Consider the following 19,542-nt stretch of genomic DNA (forward strand, 5'->3'; position numbering starts at 1 on the left):
ATTATTGCATTTTGCAAAAACAGTAAATAAGATACAAAAACAAGAGCCCCCTCATAATTTCCATAATAGTTTCACTCTAAAAACTCTCTACTAGAGAAAGGTAGATTGTAACAAATGCAAACTTCAGAATGCAGTATTGGGCACAATCACAAACAATTTCACAACCTGCCCCTCTTCCGGTGGGACAAATATATGTCAGCAAAACCCCCAAAACATGAAACTCCCAAACCCTAACATCAACAGCAAGCGCTGATTTTTCTCAGGCAAAAGATGAGAATGTAGAAAGGAATTTTTAGTGAGTTATGCTCCATTAGTGGCAAACATAGGAGAGCTAACCCTTTGTATTTGCCTCTAAAAATGCCATCCTGGATGCTATTTTCAAGGAATGCAGTCTAACGTTAAAAGACATGTCATAACTTTGAGAATCCAGGCTCCAGCGTCCCAGAAACCTGTTTATATAGCTCATAATGTAATTACAGCTACCTTAAGACAGATGAGGCAGAAGGCAGCAATATATTGAAAACTAATTGAAAAATGCAGTTGTCCAGAAGCACTTGTGGGGAAGAGGTCTCTGAAAAGCTGCTCAAAGCTTCAGAGTTTGCCGTGAAATTTTTGATGTTGTCACTCTCAATCTATTGAATGGCTGACAGACAATCAAACCCGTCTGGCTGGCTGGCAGCTCATTTTGCTGGCAGGTGGCAAACAATTAGACACACCAATTTGTGCCTCCTGATGACATTAAAGCATGAAACTAAGTTGTATGCAGGGCCTAGTGATTTGTGTGAAAGCATTTCAAAAATAATACTCTTTGCCGTGGCAACTCATTTCAGACTGCCACCTCCCATTACGGCTTTGAGCAGTGAAGACGACAGACTTGAGTTACGTGCGGTGCAAGGCCGCTTCTGTTCAATCCGTCATCAGCGCCCCCCGAGACCTCAATCCCCTCCTTTCATCAATATCACCTCATCATTTACATTCGATAGTACTTGAACTGCTGCATACATTAACTGCGCGGAAGTCCTATTTGATAAAATATGTTGGACACATTTTTTGCTTTTACATTTCATTTATAGATGCAAAAATTCTAAGGATACACTGTGGCTCTTTTGAACACATTACCAATGTACAAATAAAAAAATAACATGCAGAACAAAACATATCATATTAAATGATAAAACAGAATTCTAAACTTGAATTCTATTTTGCAGTTTGCTTCATATGGAGTTTACCTGAGTATAAAATGAGTGATTATAGCTAAGGAAATAGCTTTAAAATAACAAAGATTCTATTATTTTTCTAGTAATTATTTATTACCACAGGTCTTCTTTTAGAAGACTCACATGCAACACGATAATCTCCCAAAGATCGTTTCTTAGATTATCTTTTGACTGAAGTGTAAAATACATTTCTCTAATATTGATTTGCTTACAAATACAAAATCGCTGTGTATTTTACAAAAGCACACAGAAAACTGTGCTAAAACAAATAAAACCTGACAAAACAATACACTGCACTGCTCGTGAGTCTCTCTGGAGAGAATTAACATGGCCAATAGCCACACTGCTCAATAAAGTACCAAAAGCTGCATAAAGTAAAGCAACAGAAGAACCTACAGAAATACGTATCACAGACATAGTGTTAGCTTTAAGTGTGTGCTTAAATCAGTAAGCACAAGTATATTTACATCTTACAAGAAAGCTTTAGGTATAACCGTGGGCAAATAACCAAGCTGCAACTTTTTTCAGTTTTTCAAAGATAATCTGGATACTAAGAGCAACAGAAAATGTTCATACACCATGACAACCTAAAATCCTTGTTGCGCTCTCAATTCATATTTTAATTAAATTGTTTTAATATACTATCCAAGTTTTTTTCCCCAACCTTTATCCCTGTTGCTTTCACAATTCATATTTTAATTTTTTTAATATGCTATTCAAGTTTTTTTCTCAACTTTTATATTTCAGTTCCCCCATGAAAAGTTAGGATCTCAGTCTGCTTCTGGACAGAAAAAAAACAATAACAACAACAAAAAACCCAAATGCTTTTTAGCTCCTAAGCAAGCTAATAAAGTATGAAATGCCTATCAAAATCCATAAACTCTAGACGTGCAGTACCTCTTATGTAAGTCCACAATTCTATATTTGCAACTCCTAATGACAATGCTCAAAATGTCCAAGCACTCACATTGTTTCAAGAAGAATCTACGCAGGTGATGACACTAAATATAGGTTATGGTCAACATATTGCAGTCCTCTTGAAGTTTTTAATACTTTCTTATAAAACCATACTTCAGAAATACCAGAATAAAACTCCTCTCTCCAACTACCTTGAGGATAGGTTCCCTCTAAAGGCAACAGAGGGAGACATCTCATGAGGTGAAATGCTCCATTCTAATTTCGGTGCCTAGCATTCTGTGAATTAATAACTCTCTAAATGAAGTTTTTTTCTTAACTGACCAAAGTAGAAATTTAGCTGTTAATTTCGAAAATTCTATATTGCTAAATCTGCAGAAATGCAATTATCAGAAGCAGAATATGAATCAGAATTATCAGAAGTGGAATACGGCAGTTCCTCACACAGACTAAAGGAAAATTTCCATAGCCTTATAGGAAAAAAATTTTTTCACATCACCTTGAAATCACTCCAAAATTACAACATGCGGTCGGTGAATGAAAAATATCCTCTTAGTTAAACAGTTGCTAAATAAGCTTTCTCTGAAATGGTCATAAGATCTAAAATATTATTGGAAAGGGTTAAATTTGTTGCTTCCAAGCCACATTTCACTTTTCCTTTCTCAAAACAATCTTCTTTGTTATGGCAGATGCTATCTGATTGTTTATTGAATTATTTCAAAAAAGCCGCCTCAGTACTAACATATACTTATAGAAAAAAGCCATCAGCTTTTTAACAGAATTTTAACTTTTGTACCTACACAATGAACTAATAATTTTCTAAAACTTTGCTTAAAGTTTTGAGACATGTTTTAACATACCTTTGACTTGATTCTTGATTCCTTATGATTTTTAACATTTTAATTAAGAAATTGCTGGGATCGTGTCATACTGGAAAATTTAATAACGTCAACATGCATAAGAGTTGGCTCTTTGCACAGGTTAAGGCTGAGCCCAGAATGAAGTACGTTATTGTCTTTTGGAAGGATGCTGTCAATTGTACACCTTATCACAACTTCTACGTTCAGGATCATTGAGATGGATTGGATATTTGAAAAAAAGTATTTTCCTTAGAAGCAGGGAAGTTACAGCCTAACAAGAGAAACAAAGGACTCCCTGAGTAAATGTTGACAGTTTATCTTTAAACACTGACTTTTCAGCTTATCTACTTTTTCAAGACCTAAAGAGAAACTGGTCTCCACCATGACCATTCAAACAATCTCGCATGGTTCAAGCATTTCAGCACCAGAAAAGAAGTGCAATAACAGATCAGTTAATATTTATGCATTTTGGAAGAATTTTCAGCACTGTCAGTCTATTCTACATCAGCAGATATTACCCCTCCTTCCCGCTATTCCCAACTATCTCTTAGAATTTTATTCAATACTGACAGAGGGAAAAAAGGTGATTTTTTTTGTCTATACCATAGGGTCCGTTTTGGTGAAACAGAAAAGGAGAAGTAATGCAGTTGGTTTTGTAATGTATTCTAATGTATTGTAATGTAATGTATTCTAATACAAACCAATAGCAGAATCAGCATGTTAAAATAAATCCCTCAAACTTCTGATTTAAATCAATATCAAATAATCAATCCAGCCATATACCTGTCAAATGAGTGAAACTGCATGGGAAGAATTGCCTGAGCTTCTCTCTTCAGTGCAGGATCTGGGTAAGGGATAGGATCCGGACCACATTCGGCAATTTCAACAGGGGCTGCCACAAGACTTTTCAGTATTTCCTTAACATTGATGCCTTTACTTTGGCTGATACTGGATATTGATGATGCAGGTTTCAAGATTTCACTGGGGCTTTCACTTAAGCTTTCCTGAGATTTCTTCACCTCAGAAGACAAAGTAGACAATAGCTCACTCATAGCATCAGGGCCTGTGCTCGCCTCCAAGTCTGTCCCATTCAAAATACTGGGCATCTGTTCTTCTCCAATTCCAGAATCCGTATGAGGAATAGAGCTTTCTAGCTGAATATCTTCAGCTGGTGTTGGTGTTTCTTTTTCTTTGCTACTATCTGGAAATACAGTTGGTGTCTCTGCAGTGAAATAGATATTATGAACAATATTTATAATTTAATTAGAAATTGTTCTCTACAAATATAGCCATGAGGTTTTATAACATAGAAATAGAAAGTGTTAGAAAGCCCATAAATATTAGTAGGTTACACCTAGAAGCTCCTTCTGCATATAAAGCATATTTTGGTTTCAATAGCTGTTTTGCATATCTAAAGGTTTGTAAGATGGAGCCCGAAGTTGCATCATGCAAGCTCAGTGATATTTAAAAATTACAGCTCACTATTTACACAGTGATCAAATAACAGAATACTGCCTAAAACAACACACTCACAATTATAGCGTATAGCTAGTATATCTGTATGATCTGTGAGGCTATTGGAAAAACAAGGCACAACCAGTCATGCTTTAGGATTTTATAAAATTTAGGTTGCTATTGCTGTCAGCAAATCTTAAGCTTGCATTCAAAAGAAAATGAAACTGCTAGACCTGTTGTTTGCAAAGATAAATTCAAATGTATATTATGTGCATTTTTACACACACACGGACTTAAGTACCTTAAAAACAAATCTGTTTATACATAAACAAAAGAGTGTTATGGTTCATTCTTCAGATAACTGCCCCTTGCCCCACTAAAGGTAAAATTCTTTAATTCTTTTTGGTAAAAGTTAAAAATTAAAGTAAACACATTTGGACTTGTAGTACACAGCTTATAGAGAAGGGTAAACTAAATATGTTGAGTTTGGAACATTTCCAGATCGAAATGGACCTGCAGAACCTTGCAGCCAAGAAAAGTGTACCTTTATTAACTACTTCAGCGAAAGAGACACAACAGTTTCATTAAATACAAATAATTCAGCAGTATGCTTAGGGGAAAGTTAGCTGAAGTAATGAATAACTTAACATTCGGTTACACTTTTCAGAGCAGCAGACTGTGGCTCTTTTTAACAAAAAAAAGCCCTCACTTAAGCTGATATTTTTAAAATTTCAAATTAACTTATTTTCATTGAGTCACTTGCCTTGATTATAAAACTTAGTTGGCCTGTGAATGAATTAGGGCTACTTTTTCCTTTCTTTCTTTCTTTCTTTTTTTGGATGGTTCTGATAAAGTAGTAGGTTTAAATATTCTGGAAAATATTTCAGAACATACTTAGATGAAGTTCTGCCCTGCTAACTATTTCAAACAGAAGGTTCCTCAGCAACGTAACTACAATACCAATCACATAATTTATTATCAATTGTAACAGCAATCACCTGCAGAATACCTATGTTTTTACCACATATGCGTAAGAGTGCCCGTGTGTGTGCATGCATAAACAATTCTATATGGATTATTTGCTTGACCTAAAGGTACTGTAAAAGTATTCATATACAACAGTGTTAATGAACAGATAAAGATAGAACCAAAGAGGCTACAAAAAATACAAAACAAAATGACCTTTCATAAGGAATGTTTTCTTCCTTTAACAGCCACAAATGCTGAAGCCACTTCCTTCTTCTCTTTCTCCTAGTTGCCTTAAGTACATTTTGCCAAACAGATATCAGCTCTATTTTGTGAATCAGGAAGTAGAAATTGGATTTAGGAGCTGCATAACATGCAGTCAGCAGCTGTCAGTTCAAGAAGTAAAAAACCCGAGTCTACTTAGTACTACGTATATGTGGCAGAGGGGACACTGGGAAAGCAATTTGATCCACAAAATGATCCTAATGAATCTTCTATTTGTTTGCTTCTTTAAACTTCATCCTTACAAAGACAACGCTTTTGAACTGCTGGGAAGAGTACCACTAGAGAGCCAATCAAACCAATTGTTGCCCTGCTCAAGCTAGAACTGCATCTCTGCACAGAATACCCTACCTGCCTGGGAAGAAAGCCAGTTCAAATGCGTAGAAGCCAGGGCAGAAATCTATATCTGAAAAATGCTCAGCGATAGTTGCAGAAACCGTGGCATTGTAGAAGAACTTGTGATCACTTTATGATTATTCAAATTAAGATCTGAATAGCTTGAAAAGATGAACGATAATTTAATTCTTACTGGTTAATAAAGAATGTATAAATTACATGTGTAGCTCTAGGGAATTAAGCACTGTGATCCCTGCTCCCTGAGAAAAAGACTTCCTGAAATTATAAAATCTCAGAAGCAGATTTTTTTTCAATGATTACAGTTGTTTTAAGTATAGTTAAAAAAGAAATCAAACAAACATCTAATTTGATCCTAAAAAACGGCTTGCAATGAAGGAAAAATAGAATGAACAGCAAAGAAAGCTATGTTAGAAGTGCAGAAGTGGACAGCAAATGAGAATTGCTGAAAATCAAATGAAGCTAAATACTCTGATGTATGGTAAATAAAATGGAAAAAAAGTTCTGTTATTATATAAATGTAAAGAGGACATTGAAAGAAGAAGAGGGTCTAGTATATGGTGAAGATACAGTAGATCATGATCTAAATATGGACAAAACACTACTTGAACATTTAACCTCAATTTTCATTAAGGTCGACAATATTGAACACAAAACTAAAGACAATAAGGATAATGGAAATGTGGTCATGGAAATACAAATAACCTTAAGTAAATCAGAAGATATATTTTAATGTATTAAAAACATGGGAATGAATGGACTTTAACCCAATTTTGAAAGAAGCAGTCTGTGGAATTGCTGGTCTAGTAACCAGCAAGTCTTTGCCAAATACGTAAGTTCAGACCACAACATTTAACTGTGGAATACCAGATATAGCATTTGTTTTTAAGATGGGGGGAAATTATCTGCACAACTGCAAGACTTTAACACCTAGCAAGATTTCAAAATTAAGAGCTTTTCTTAATATTTATTGATCAAAGAAAATATGGCCACTGTAATCAATTTCAATAAAGTATAATGTCACAAAATATATTAATTCAATCTGGAGAAACAGAATTAACAGAAGGTGGAAAAGAAACTTGCCAAGTAGGAGCCATCAAAAAGTTTCAAAAGAAAAAGCATCAAACTGAGGGAAACTACCATGGGAGTTATCCAGTTTAAAATTTTTATAAAGATTTCAGCAAAAAAAGTAGGAATATTCTGGTGAAATTTACTCATTACAAAGTTAGCAGGTACAAATGATGCAAAAGAAGGAATTCTGACAAAACTGCAAATTACATTTAATAGTGCAAAGCCATTTATTCAGTGACTAACACACAGATTTCCATTATAATTGGAATTCATGAACTGGAAATGACCAATCATGACATCAATCACAGGGTGACTATTCAGCTACCAAAACAACACTGCTATGGAAAAGGTAAATGTGAGTCCAAACTTTTCTGGAGAAATAGCTACAGCAATAGTAGGTATTAACTGTATTAGAGAAGGCTTTGGTAGGTTTCATTTTGGAGTAATGTATATGCAGCTATAGTTGACAAAGATGTAGTGTCACTATGGAGATCAACAGTACCCTATTCTTGCAGAAAAAAGGGTTTCACTTATTTAGTCTGGCAAAGTTAATACTGAGAAGGAACACAAGTGCTATTACACATTTATTTTAAGGATACAAACTCCAGAAAAAGGATTGAAGCTAAATGGAAGAGTTGCCAAGAGAAAAACTGAGCGTAAATTCTCCTTGAACAAATTTAGTTTGGTAAATGACCAGCCATCAATATGGAATTAAGGATCTGGAATAGCCTTCCAATAAGAGTAGCAAACTCACAAGCAAAAACTAGTATCAACATAGAGTTTGAAAATAGATTGTTTTATATGATGCTTTGCCTCCACTATAAAGGGACTGAACTTAATTACTCAGCAGGTCCCTTGTCTTCCTTTGTTCCCATATGAGAATAAAACACCCACGAGGACTGCACTGCTTGAAGTTAAAAGTGAAAGGAAAACTAAATTTTTACTGGCTCTAAAAATAACCTTTTCTAATCAGACGCATATAATTCCTGATATGTCACTTTTACATATACGTGAAAGAATAAAATAATAACAATGTTTCTAAAATAAAACTGCACACACAACTAATACCATTGTAAGACAAACATGAAAGAAACAGTCAAAAATAAAGTTGCACTATTTATTAGGGAAGATCACTGTGTTTCAGCTTAGGATTAAATTTGATATATTTGTGGATATAAATTTAGATATGACACACTGATATATAACACTAATTAAAATTATGTTGGAATAAAAAGATCAATAAAAATATCACATACAGATAAGTGTAGGGATACTTGAGTTCCATAGTAACCAGACTTGTATCTTTACTTTTCTTATTGGTCCTCCACTATGTATAAGAACCCAGGGCACTAAGTCAATTGAGCTTAGTCTAATTCATCATTATGAATAGCAGTCTCTACAAACTACCTAACTTCCATGGATTACTTCTCATTTTTCAAAATAGCACACATGCCAAATGAATATGGGTTTAGCCTGTCAAGTTACTTTTTGTAAATCAAAGGAAAACAAATTCAGAACAGATAAAACTGATTCCATTTCTGTATCTCAAATAAAAATACTAGAAGAGCACTATTTGTGAAATGATGTCTGAAAAGATATGTTGTAAAACCTTCTGGATCCGAACTAACATCGTTTTAGCTAAATTCTAAATTTCTGAATAAGGGCCAAAGAAGCAACCAATTTAGTCCCAACACTGTACATCAACATATTTTGTTCTATTTTCATTGATGGCATGTCACAGCACTTCCACAGCCTACTGACTTCAGAATTCAGGAATAAAGAACCAGTACTGACCACTGCATTCATAGTATTATTTAGCAAATATCTTAAACCTGTAACGTGTATGCTTTTGTAACAGCCCTGAATACTCAAAGCAACTTAGCCAAATGATAATTTAAACAACGACCAGAAGCACAAACATAACTGATTACATCTGTCTATGTTATAACATTTTGACAGTAAGCCTGTAAATTTGCAGCAAACCTCATCAGTTTTCTGCAGCACTAGGCCATGTCAGTAGACAAAGTAAAAACATTACTAGACCTAGTGATCTTAACCCTGTCAGAAATCAGCAGTTGGAAGCCAGATGCCTCTTTCTAACTGTTTCTCATTGTAACTAATGAGTTCATCTACTACGTTATGGAAAAAATATGGACTTAAGTTAACTAAATGATATATTGTATATCTGGTGACCTCATCTGTCACACTGCTTCCATAAAATATCTTGCTTGCTTGTGATTTATGAAGTGTATTGTAATTTTTAACCTACTGAGTTACCTAAATAGTTCTCATAGTACTTCTAAATACCTACAGTTAAATACCTAAAGTTAAAATAAAAAAAAATTGTTTATTACCTAATTAAAATGCATTTAATATCTGTGGTAAATACATACAATTTTGCTATTACAAGCAACTGACAATTCAAATTAATCTGCTTTTAATTTCTTTTTACCTAGACACAAATTCTGGAGAAATTGTGTGTATATGAGAGGAATTTATGTTTTTTTTTTCTTTTGCCATAGATTAAAACCACCTATTAGATAAAAAACAGCTGAAAATTTGCAAAAGTAAAAGCTACGAAAATTATATTTTTATTTGCTTAAAATATGGCTGAACATACGAGTTTTCACCCCATGAAGAAATTTATCTGAAAGTTGGGCCATCCTGGTCTTCGTCAAATTTCTGCAGCAAACAACACAGCAGCCTCTGGTAATGGAAAGCTTTGGTCAGTCTTGACACAGGAGGTGCTGCCAACTTTCAGTTTGCATGCGCACTGGAAAATTTATGAGTAGATATTGATTTTTGTATAGCTACTTTAAGCCAGTGATAATAACCTTAACTGCTTTTTACAGGCCCCTTCACAGTATTGTACAAACTTTGAGGGAGCTATACTACACAGGCTGAAAAAACATTCGAAGCAACAAGGCAGTGATATAGCTTCCTCCATAGCTGACAGAGTCAAACTACTCAGTTCCTGAGTTGCATGCTATAAGGAGATAGGTAGTGAAAAAAATCTTCCTAGCACCATCTGTCTACTAGTTTTGTACACAAGAAGCAGCAAGATCATACTGAAATGAGAAAACAAATACGAGGACAGAATCAAAGAGGAATAAGGGATTGATTTAAAATTACATTGAAAGGAATAAAAGAAAAATGGAATTGGAATGGAAATGTACTGAAACTGAAGCACAGCAGCGAGAATACACTAAAAGAAACACTAACGTGTCAAGCTGCTCTGTATCTATTCAGTACCTTTTCTTCTACTGGCATTTCAATTTCTATGTGGAAGTTATAACAGACTGCAGTAAAAATTCTCTGTGCAGTGATCCTACTTATGGCTCAACAACATAACCTGTCCTCACTGTGGAATCACTGACAGACTAGCCAGTATCATTCTTTATGTAGTCACCATGCATCAAAAATGGACAAATCTGGCTATGTCCCGCTAATGGAGTTCATGGAGCTCTGTCATTTCTGAGGCATTTCTATCTTAGTAACTTAGATTTTTATTTTGCAAAATTCATCTGCTGCTATTTTTTTTTTTAAAGTTCCTTGTGAATGATTACAAAAAAAAAAAAAGGGAGGAAGAAGAGCCTCACTTAGGATTACTATTTGTAACTCTTGGACTATCACGCTTTCGTCTAAGAAGATGCTTGATAAATATAGTCTGTGTTTATCCATTATTTAGACAAACTATTTATCCAGATTTTAGAAATTCCTGCCAGAGCAAAAGCTAGCACTTTGCTTCTGCAAGGACAGTAAAGGAAAAGTGCAGATTCAATTGCCTGTGGTGGCTAACGGAAAGGCAGTAATGGGCACGCATGCAGAGGCGAAAGCAGAGCGAAAGCCACAAGCAGGGGCTACGCCAGAGCTCTGCCATGAATGGCTGAGAGCAGGGGGACAGCTGGAAACTGGGGGTCTGGGGAAGATCAGACATGAAAGGCTGTAGGGTGGGTTGGCAATAGGAAGGGTGGCAGATCTTGAAACTCCTGCTCATTTAAGACAGAGGGTTGGCAGTTCCCCTTTAACCAGCATGGATTTGTGAGGTGGCAGGATGCAGCTCTGGACTAGGGAAAATAGAAAGGGTGGGAAATGGTCCAGGAGAAACTTAGAGTTCAGAAATGAAGGTTGGGAAGTGATGGTGAAAGAAAGAATATCAGAAGAGCAACTTATGACAGACATAACTCTTGATCTGTATATTCAATCTTCAATCAATGTCTTGATTCTTTTCTTATGACAGCTCTGAGATACTATCAAATCTCTTTCACTCACTGCTTAGTAAGACGTGTACACATGAAACTGATTTAATACTTTGTTGTCAAATAAAATGCCAACAGTCCTAAAATTATTCAGGCCAAGGCTTGGCGTTAACAAAAAAAGTCTTAAGAAAAAAAATTCCAGAAAGTGAAAAGCTGTATTAAAGAAATTTTAGTTTTTGAGTACAAAAATAACATTGGAAAAGGCTCTTTGTATTAGAAAGGAACCATAAATACAAATTAAGGTTAATATGATAATATATATCTATTTTTTTCCTTATTTTGTGTCAGCATTTGTCTTGTGTAAACTCAAAAAGAGTAATTATTAAATTGAGATGCATTTATTAGTATCACAAAGGTCTCCAAATGCATTTCCTCTGACAAACAGTTGGTACAAGTGGTATATATTTCATTAGGAAAGTCACGTAATAATTTTGAGCAACATGCAGAAATTCAGTAGAATTTGACTTTCATGATTCTCATGACTATCATCCACGTTTCTTATAACATTTCACTCAGTTTCTTGAAATCAGATGTACAACTAGAGTCTGATGAAGATGGAGCCAGGAATTTTATCAGAACTTTGTGGAGGCAAAGGACATTTTAAGAGTCAGTGCAAATGAGTTCTTTAGTCCACTTGGCATAGTTAGACCGCTGCACTTACGTAAAATAGTTCAAAAATAGGGGAAATACCCATGTTCTCCAATCCTTTGCTCTGAGAAAAATACAGACAGTGGCACCAAGAGACATGAAAAGTCAACTCATTTTTGAGAAAAAGGTATGGTAAGTCATATACTGCTTTTCTTTGCAGAATATGATATGAGGTGAGTTGCATTTTTGCAATGCTTTCAACTGCAAACACTCTGGAATATTAAGTGGTAACATTAACTTTTTGGCAGAAAAAATCTTTCCACTATTTGCTTAACATTAATTATGTTCTCAGTAATTAACAGGGTGACAATGAAAGGATAGGAAGGATTATTTTCACTTTTCCACTGTTGATGTGAAAACACTGTTTCTAGTCAACAGCATACTGTTGAAAGAAATAAACTTTTATGGTAAGCAAGGACACCTTCACTTATGGCCAGAAATGAGAAAACTCCTCTTCGTGGTCTTGACCACCATAACTAAAAGCACTTCAAATTAATAGGTATATTTTAAAGAGATGACTTATTTTAGATAATAGGGCTGATTAGCTGCTATTAAGAGGAGAAACTATGTCATGTTCAACTAATTCAATGTTTCTGCTCTCAAAAGATGTACTGATTACCATCTGCCCTCTAGGAGAAAGGGCTGTCCTAAATATTTCAGTCTTGACACCTCAACCTTCCAGACATGACACAGCTACTTTCGTAGCAATTTTGAAAAAATATGCCCAATCTACCAGAGAAATTACCTGAGAACACAACATTATATTCTAAGTTATTCCAATTGCTGCTCTTCCAAATATAAGAATTTCAGCATTTTACATCGGATTCATACGGGTGACACTTGCTGACCAAGAGGAGAAAGGTAAAGACCATTATGATGTCTTGACCACTGAGACTATCTTAAAATGGCTTTTGTATTTGGCAAGACCTACTGCTTTCAGAATCTTCCATTAAATCAGAAGCTTTATAAGAGTCTTGATAAACCTCCTACAAAGGCCTAAACCTCCTCTGACGCTAATTTAATTTATTCGCTTGCAAAATAAGACAGAAGGAGCTTGTCTGCCTCCCACAGGAAGTAGCTTTGCTTACAGGGACAACTTTCAACCTGCTAAATTTGCCATTCCAAGCTTTTCGAAGGACTTGCAATCGTCCCTAAGCATTAAGAGTAAAGGTTAAGCTCTAGCACGGCTTCTCTGTTAAATACACTACTAAGATTTCTCACAGTACTTGTTTGTGGGAGTTACTGCTGAAGATGAAAGACAAAGATTAAATAAAAGGGCTTTACTAGAACATCAGACTGCCAGGAATAGCTTTCCTTTGAGGATCTTAAGCATTCAGCAGGCAAAAAAAAGAGACACCCCCCTGCAATCAACTTGAATACTTAAAAATCAGCGCCTCCCCCCCAACCCACACGCATACAACAGGACAAATGAGATGATGGAGGAAGCTGCTCATTAGTTTCATGGCACATTGTTACACAGGTAGAGAGGAAATAAGGGACTACTTGAGGGACAATGATACGCGTCGCCTAGGCTTACTACACACCAGTTATAAAGGGAACATGCCTGCCAGGCACCAGCTTGAAGACATTACATAACTATTTAGATGGACATGTAGTTCCTGCTTTCAGATCTCTACTATCTATATAGTGCTAGAAAAGAAAAATATGTCCATATGAACACGTTGTCTTTGGGACGAGAATATTTATTACCAAGGCACGTAACAAGATTAGGTCCCCTCTGGTCAAGTATTCAATTAATTGGATAATTCTTACACTTGGTCTCATCTTGGGGTGCATAATAACATATAAAATCAAACTAAAGTACTGTACATTTATGATACTTTGAAAATAAAACAATTTTCAGCTCCAGAGATAATAATGAAAACATTAGACTGGATTAAGTGCCTGAGAGAGAAGAATTTTATGTTAGCTTTTGTCATAGAGCAAGTTTTATGTTTGGAGTTGAGTTAAGCACAGTCAGAGCAGATAAGATTAATTTGACCAACTCAGATGTCTACAATGATATTTACAGTGAATGGAAAGATGTAAGGAATTCTAGGACCTTTTTAGGCAGATGTCTGAAGTAGGCCAGATGACTTACACCCAAAAATGCCCTAAATTTTCTCCATCAATTATAAAGAGAGCCTAAGACGACTAGTTCAGACATAGTTTCACTACAGATATCTAGATTTAGCTGAGATCAACCTCATCCAGAATAACTGGAATAAAATCTAAGGATAGTTATAAGAAAAGCAACCTGGGGAAAGCTGGAATCACAGAGTATCTGCTACATTTTTAGTGTACTACCAACTGTAATTTATAAACTATCCTTTCCTCTTCCCAATAAATAACCCTACTTGTTACATAAGTTATCAATTATACAGAGACTACAATATCCCACACTTGACAATTTATTTCTGCTTAAAATCCAGATAACCCATACAAGATTTTTTTCCCTCACAGTTCAGAAACAGAATATTGCATATCTTCTCATAATGGCCATACCAGATGCCCATATATTCAGCAGTATATTCACAAGGTTTTTCTTAATACATAACCATGTAATTCCTTCTTCCAGCATGTTAGCACTGCCATTCTCTTTTGTCCTTCCAAGCAGGCTTGTATTTGGTAATATGAAAAAATTCAGGAAAAAATAGATTGATGTGAGTGACCCAGAAGAGTAAAATAGTGTCTTGAGGAAGAACGCAACACAAACACGGACCCAAACAAACTGGACAGAGTATTCTATAAAGATCCTGCTAATAACAACTGTTATGTTATAATTCTTACTTTTACTTGTTGTGTCTGTTCTTATACATGCATGTACTTACACAAATATGTGTAAGGAGACTTGGAACGTACGGATATGAAGTTTATGAGGATATCTCATTAACAGCTGATCTTTCTTTTAGTTCTTAAATATAGAATTATTTTTCATGCATCAATCTCTAGAAAATCAGTATCATATTCAGTTTAAATATCAGTAATATATACTTATATATATTATATATATTATATATATAATTACTCCCAATTGTATTCTCTCCCTTTTCCCCTCCCAAGTTTCCCAACCATATATATACCCAAATAATCAGATTCCATCTATCAGAGATTGATTTCTCTTAATCAGCCAATCCCTCTCCCTTATTCTGAAGAGATCTGTCCCAAATTACCCTTGTACTATTCCAGTAATAACGATACAATTTGCTGTATTGAATTGCACTGACAAGGAATGAATCCTGTACATCCAATTACTGTCATGCAGAGTGAATAAAATATAGGGGTTTTATTTCCATAAAACAACTGAATTCTAGCCTCATTTTTACTAAGTAGGATTTTTCTTTAAAAATATGTATTTACTTCTAAATGTTGAATTAAATCACTGTAATATGTTAAAATATTGTAAAATATAAAATAATATTTGAACATCACATATTTGCTGCCAAAACCTGAAAGCAAGTCAGATCACTAAGGAAAATTGATTGCCTAAGCCACTGGAATCAAAAATTCCTGAAATGATAAAACAGGTTTCGAGACTTTTAGTCTTTTCTGACAATGTTGGCAATTTTTTTATTTCCATTTTAATTCCTGCTGATGTTGTTCAAAACTGAAAAACTGGCTTCAAAATTTAAAAAGCAGAATTTTTTTTTCTTCTCTGATGGATGAAGTTGAGTTAGGGGGCAAGACCCTGAGACCTCATAGATTTAAAATCTTGAAAGATTATGCTACTTTTCAAAAAATAAAATAACTTGGTACAGATAACTTATCCTTTATTGAATATTCTTTTTCAAATGGTAAAATACTTTCCTTTTGTATCCTGCCCATACATTTACTATAGTTCTATTCAACTAAGTAAAAAACCCCAAAACTGTATTTTTCTTGATCTCGAGTCAAAGTAAATATTATAGACAACAGCATAGAGGACACATCTACTACAGAAAACGCTTTGTCTGAAATGTTTTAGTGCGTGTGTATGGCTGCCTCCATTCTTTTTTAGACTTTTTTCTACTATTGCTGTGTATATTTTATTTCAAATATTGTATGTGGATAAAAGAAAAACTATCTGTTTTTTCCCCTTCTTTTCTTACACATATACATGCAGACACACAGAATGGCTGAGGTTGAAAGTCACCTCTGGAGATCATCTAGTCCAACCCCCCTGCTCAAGCAGGGTCCTCTAGAGCACATTGCACAGGACTGCGTCCAGGTGGGTTTTGAAGATCTCCAAGGAAGGAGACTCCACAACCTCTCTGGGTAACATCTTCCAGTGCTCAGTCACCCTCACAGCCAAGAAGTTTTTCCTCAGGTTCAGATGGAACTGCCTGTGTTTCAGTTGGTGCCCATTGTCTCTTGTCCTGTCACTGGGCACCACGGAGAAGAGTCTGGCCCCATCCTCTTGACACCCTCCCTTCAGATATTTATACACATTGATGAGATCCCCTCTCAGTCTTCTCTTCTCCAGGCTGAACAGGCCCAACTCTCTCAGCCTTTCTTTGTAGGAGAGATGCTCCAGTCCCCTGAACATCTTGTAGCCCTCCACTGGACTCTCTCCAGTAGGGCCATGTCTCTCTTGTACTGGGGAGCCCAGAACTGGACACAGTACTCCAGGTGAGGCCTCCCCAGGGCTGAGGAGAGGGGCAGGATCACCTCCCTCCACCTGCTGGCAATGCTCTTCCTCATGCACCCCAGGAGACCGTTAGCCTCCTTTGCCCCAAGGGCACATTGCTGACTCATGGTCAACTTGTTGTCCACCAGGACTCCCAGGTGCTTCTCTGCAGAGCTGCTTTCCAGCAGGTCAACCCCCAGCCTGTCCTGGTGCATGGGGTCATGCTTCCCCAGTTGCAGGACCCAGCACGTGCCTTCGTTGAACTTCATGAAGTTCCCCTCTGCCCGTCTCTCCAGCCTGTCCAGGTCCCTCTGAATGGCTGCACAGCCCTCTAGTGCATCAGCTACTTCTCTCAGTTTTGTATTAAACTCGCTGAGAGTACACTCTGTCCCTTCATCCAAGTCACTGATGAATAAATTGAACAGCACTAGACCTAGTACTGACCCCCGGGGGACACTGCTAGCTACAGGCTTCCAACTAGACTTTGCGTCACTAATCATAACCCTCTGAGCTCAGCCATTCAGCCAGTTTGCTACCCACTATTTCACGGGTCACACTTTGTACAAAGAGCAATATGATCTCATTTATGTTGCATAATTCTCTTTTACTGCATACAATATAATAAAAAATTAAATGTTTTTAAAACACACTGCATTTTGAGATGGTCTAATCCATTGCAATTTTCAGTATAGCTAGTAAAAAATAAAATATCCTAATACACAAAAAGGTGTTCTAAATGCAAAAAAGATGAGAAAATAGGATTCATTTAAGCTTTAGGTACAGTTAAGATTTTACTACTACTCTGTAATAATACAGAGTATTATAGCACTCTGCTGGACTAACAGCAAATGATTCCTTTTATCAACAATAGATTAAATCATATATATATGTATACACACACACACACACACACACACACACAAATATGTCACAACAAAGAATACAATATCAGTAAATTGAGTCAACAACTCCATAAATTGAGCGATCCAAAATTAAAACTTAGTTTTTTGGATGGTGGACAACAGTCTTTATGTTAAGGGAAATGGTAAGTCTTACTAGTTGTTAGAGCTTGAAACATTTTATAATTTACACATACATACACACAAAACATACACAAAACAAAGTTTAAGAAATATCAACTTAATACAGTGATATTTTAAGCTGATCTAATGAAAAGTTTAACATAATGTTCCCATAATAGCGTATGATAAATACAAGTTGCATTATCATAAAGTAGGAAGTTCACTATTTCTGTTCATTATAAACATGAGGATGCAATTTTAAATCTCTTAGCTTTTTTTTAATCAGTCTTTTTACTCATTGAGATTTTTCAAAATGATATGAAGAACACTTTCATCAGATTAAGTTTTTTAACCTCTATGACATTTTTGTATTCCTAGTATTGTACATGCAAATAAATGGGGAAACCTACATGCAAATTTGGCTAAAGTTAGATTCAGGTATCCCTTCCATTTTAAGATAACGACATCCGAAAAACATATTCCCTACTTTAGATTGCATCTGTTAAAAAACAATAACAAATAAACAGGCTTATAACATGTAATAGTTTCTCTGGTCACAGAAGTGATCTCTTTCAATAAAAGCACAGCACAGTACGTTAACTAACAGGCATCAAATAATTCACAGTACATACAATATAAAAGGTTTACATACCATCAAGAAGGCAAGAAAAAAGCAAGAAAGGAAGGAAAAAAGAATAACGGGAAAAGGTATGGGGAAAGGGAATATTGCAAAAATACTACATATTTCATTTGGTATGTAATGTTTTTTAAATAGGCCTGATTTTATTTGCATGGACGTAATACTGTAGCAGAATAACCCTAGACCAAAAGCATTGAAAATTTTCAATACCCCTTCCCTCCTCCTCACTGCTCTACTTTTTATTTATTTCATAGTAAATAAAGTTAATAAATGGTAGTAAAAGTGGGAAAGAGATTTCCTAGAGAAATGTAGGCAGGAAGTTAAAGATTTAAAGGTATCATCAGGTCTGATCTCCATGTAACCTGAGGCGTCTACTTATTTATCAACAATTACATTACAGTTAGTTCTTAAATTACATCACATTAAATAAGAACACCCAAACAGGTTAGGAGATGATGTTAATATTACCTTTGTAAAATGAGTGGGCAAAGCTCTGCTCAGGAATTAACTTGGCAAGGAATCCATGGTTCAAACTTGGGTGAGGGATAGATGGTATGACCACAACTGTGGAGAAAATCATGGAATCAAATGTGAGCCAGCTAGTAGTCATGTGTGGCCTGGTCCACTGTGGATCCATGACAGAAGTCCTATCTCTTTGAAACATGCAAATATGGTATTATCAACAGAAATGCATTTCTAAAGGAAGAAAACAAGTTCTGTATCAAGAGATAGGAAATAGCATACCTATTAGTTGGGTACTGCAAGAGCAACATTCACGGGGGAAAAAAAGACACAGAAACATATACACACAAGACAGCTGTGGGTGTAGTTCACTGAAGCTAGCAGTTTCCTACTGCAGAACCATAATATATAACCAGGAAGGCACATACAATTATGATTGCTCATAATTGACTGTGTTTATATAGCTTTATTTAAAATGGAAAGCCTAAAAGCACATGGACTTCGAAAATAATGTGTAAGTAGTAAATTAAAACACAATGATGAATCGGAAGATAACGACTACATGTAAATATGAAACAAATTGGAAGATACAATCTATGAACAATGAAAACTAGCAACTCCATAAATGAAGGAATTAATTCAAATTCAATATTAAAAGAAAAATGTAAATGAAGAGCATCATGGAGAGATGTAGCTACTGTTTTCAGTTCTTCACTTCTTTTAACATAGAAGGTACAGTTATAAACAATCCAGTGGGACTTGAAAATCTATGGAATTGCCAAAAC

General features: G+C 35.5%; 1 protein-coding gene across 13 annotated transcripts in view; it reads right to left on the minus strand.

Annotated features, from left to right (window-relative positions):
• Positions 1 to 19,542, minus strand: part of NBEA (neurobeachin) — a 530,623-nt gene that overhangs the window by 302,649 nt on the left and 208,432 nt on the right. For 11 of the 13 annotated variants that reach the window (XM_068930067.1, XM_068930069.1, XM_068930068.1 and 8 more), the window contains 2 exons: positions 18,764 to 18,859; positions 3,776 to 4,214 (listed from right to left, as the gene is read on the minus strand). In XM_068930067.1, coding sequence (XP_068786168.1) covers positions 3,776 to 4,214; positions 18,764 to 18,859 — 535 coding nt within the window. The remainder of the gene's footprint in view (positions 1 to 3,775; positions 4,215 to 18,763; positions 18,860 to 19,542) is intronic. The other 2 variants (XM_068930074.1, XM_068930078.1) reach the window with 1 other exon arrangement.

Source organism: Struthio camelus, chromosome 1 (assembly GCF_040807025.1).
Source record: "Struthio camelus isolate bStrCam1 chromosome 1, bStrCam1.hap1, whole genome shotgun sequence".
Lineage (NCBI taxonomy): Eukaryota > Metazoa > Chordata > Aves > Struthioniformes > Struthionidae > Struthio > Struthio camelus.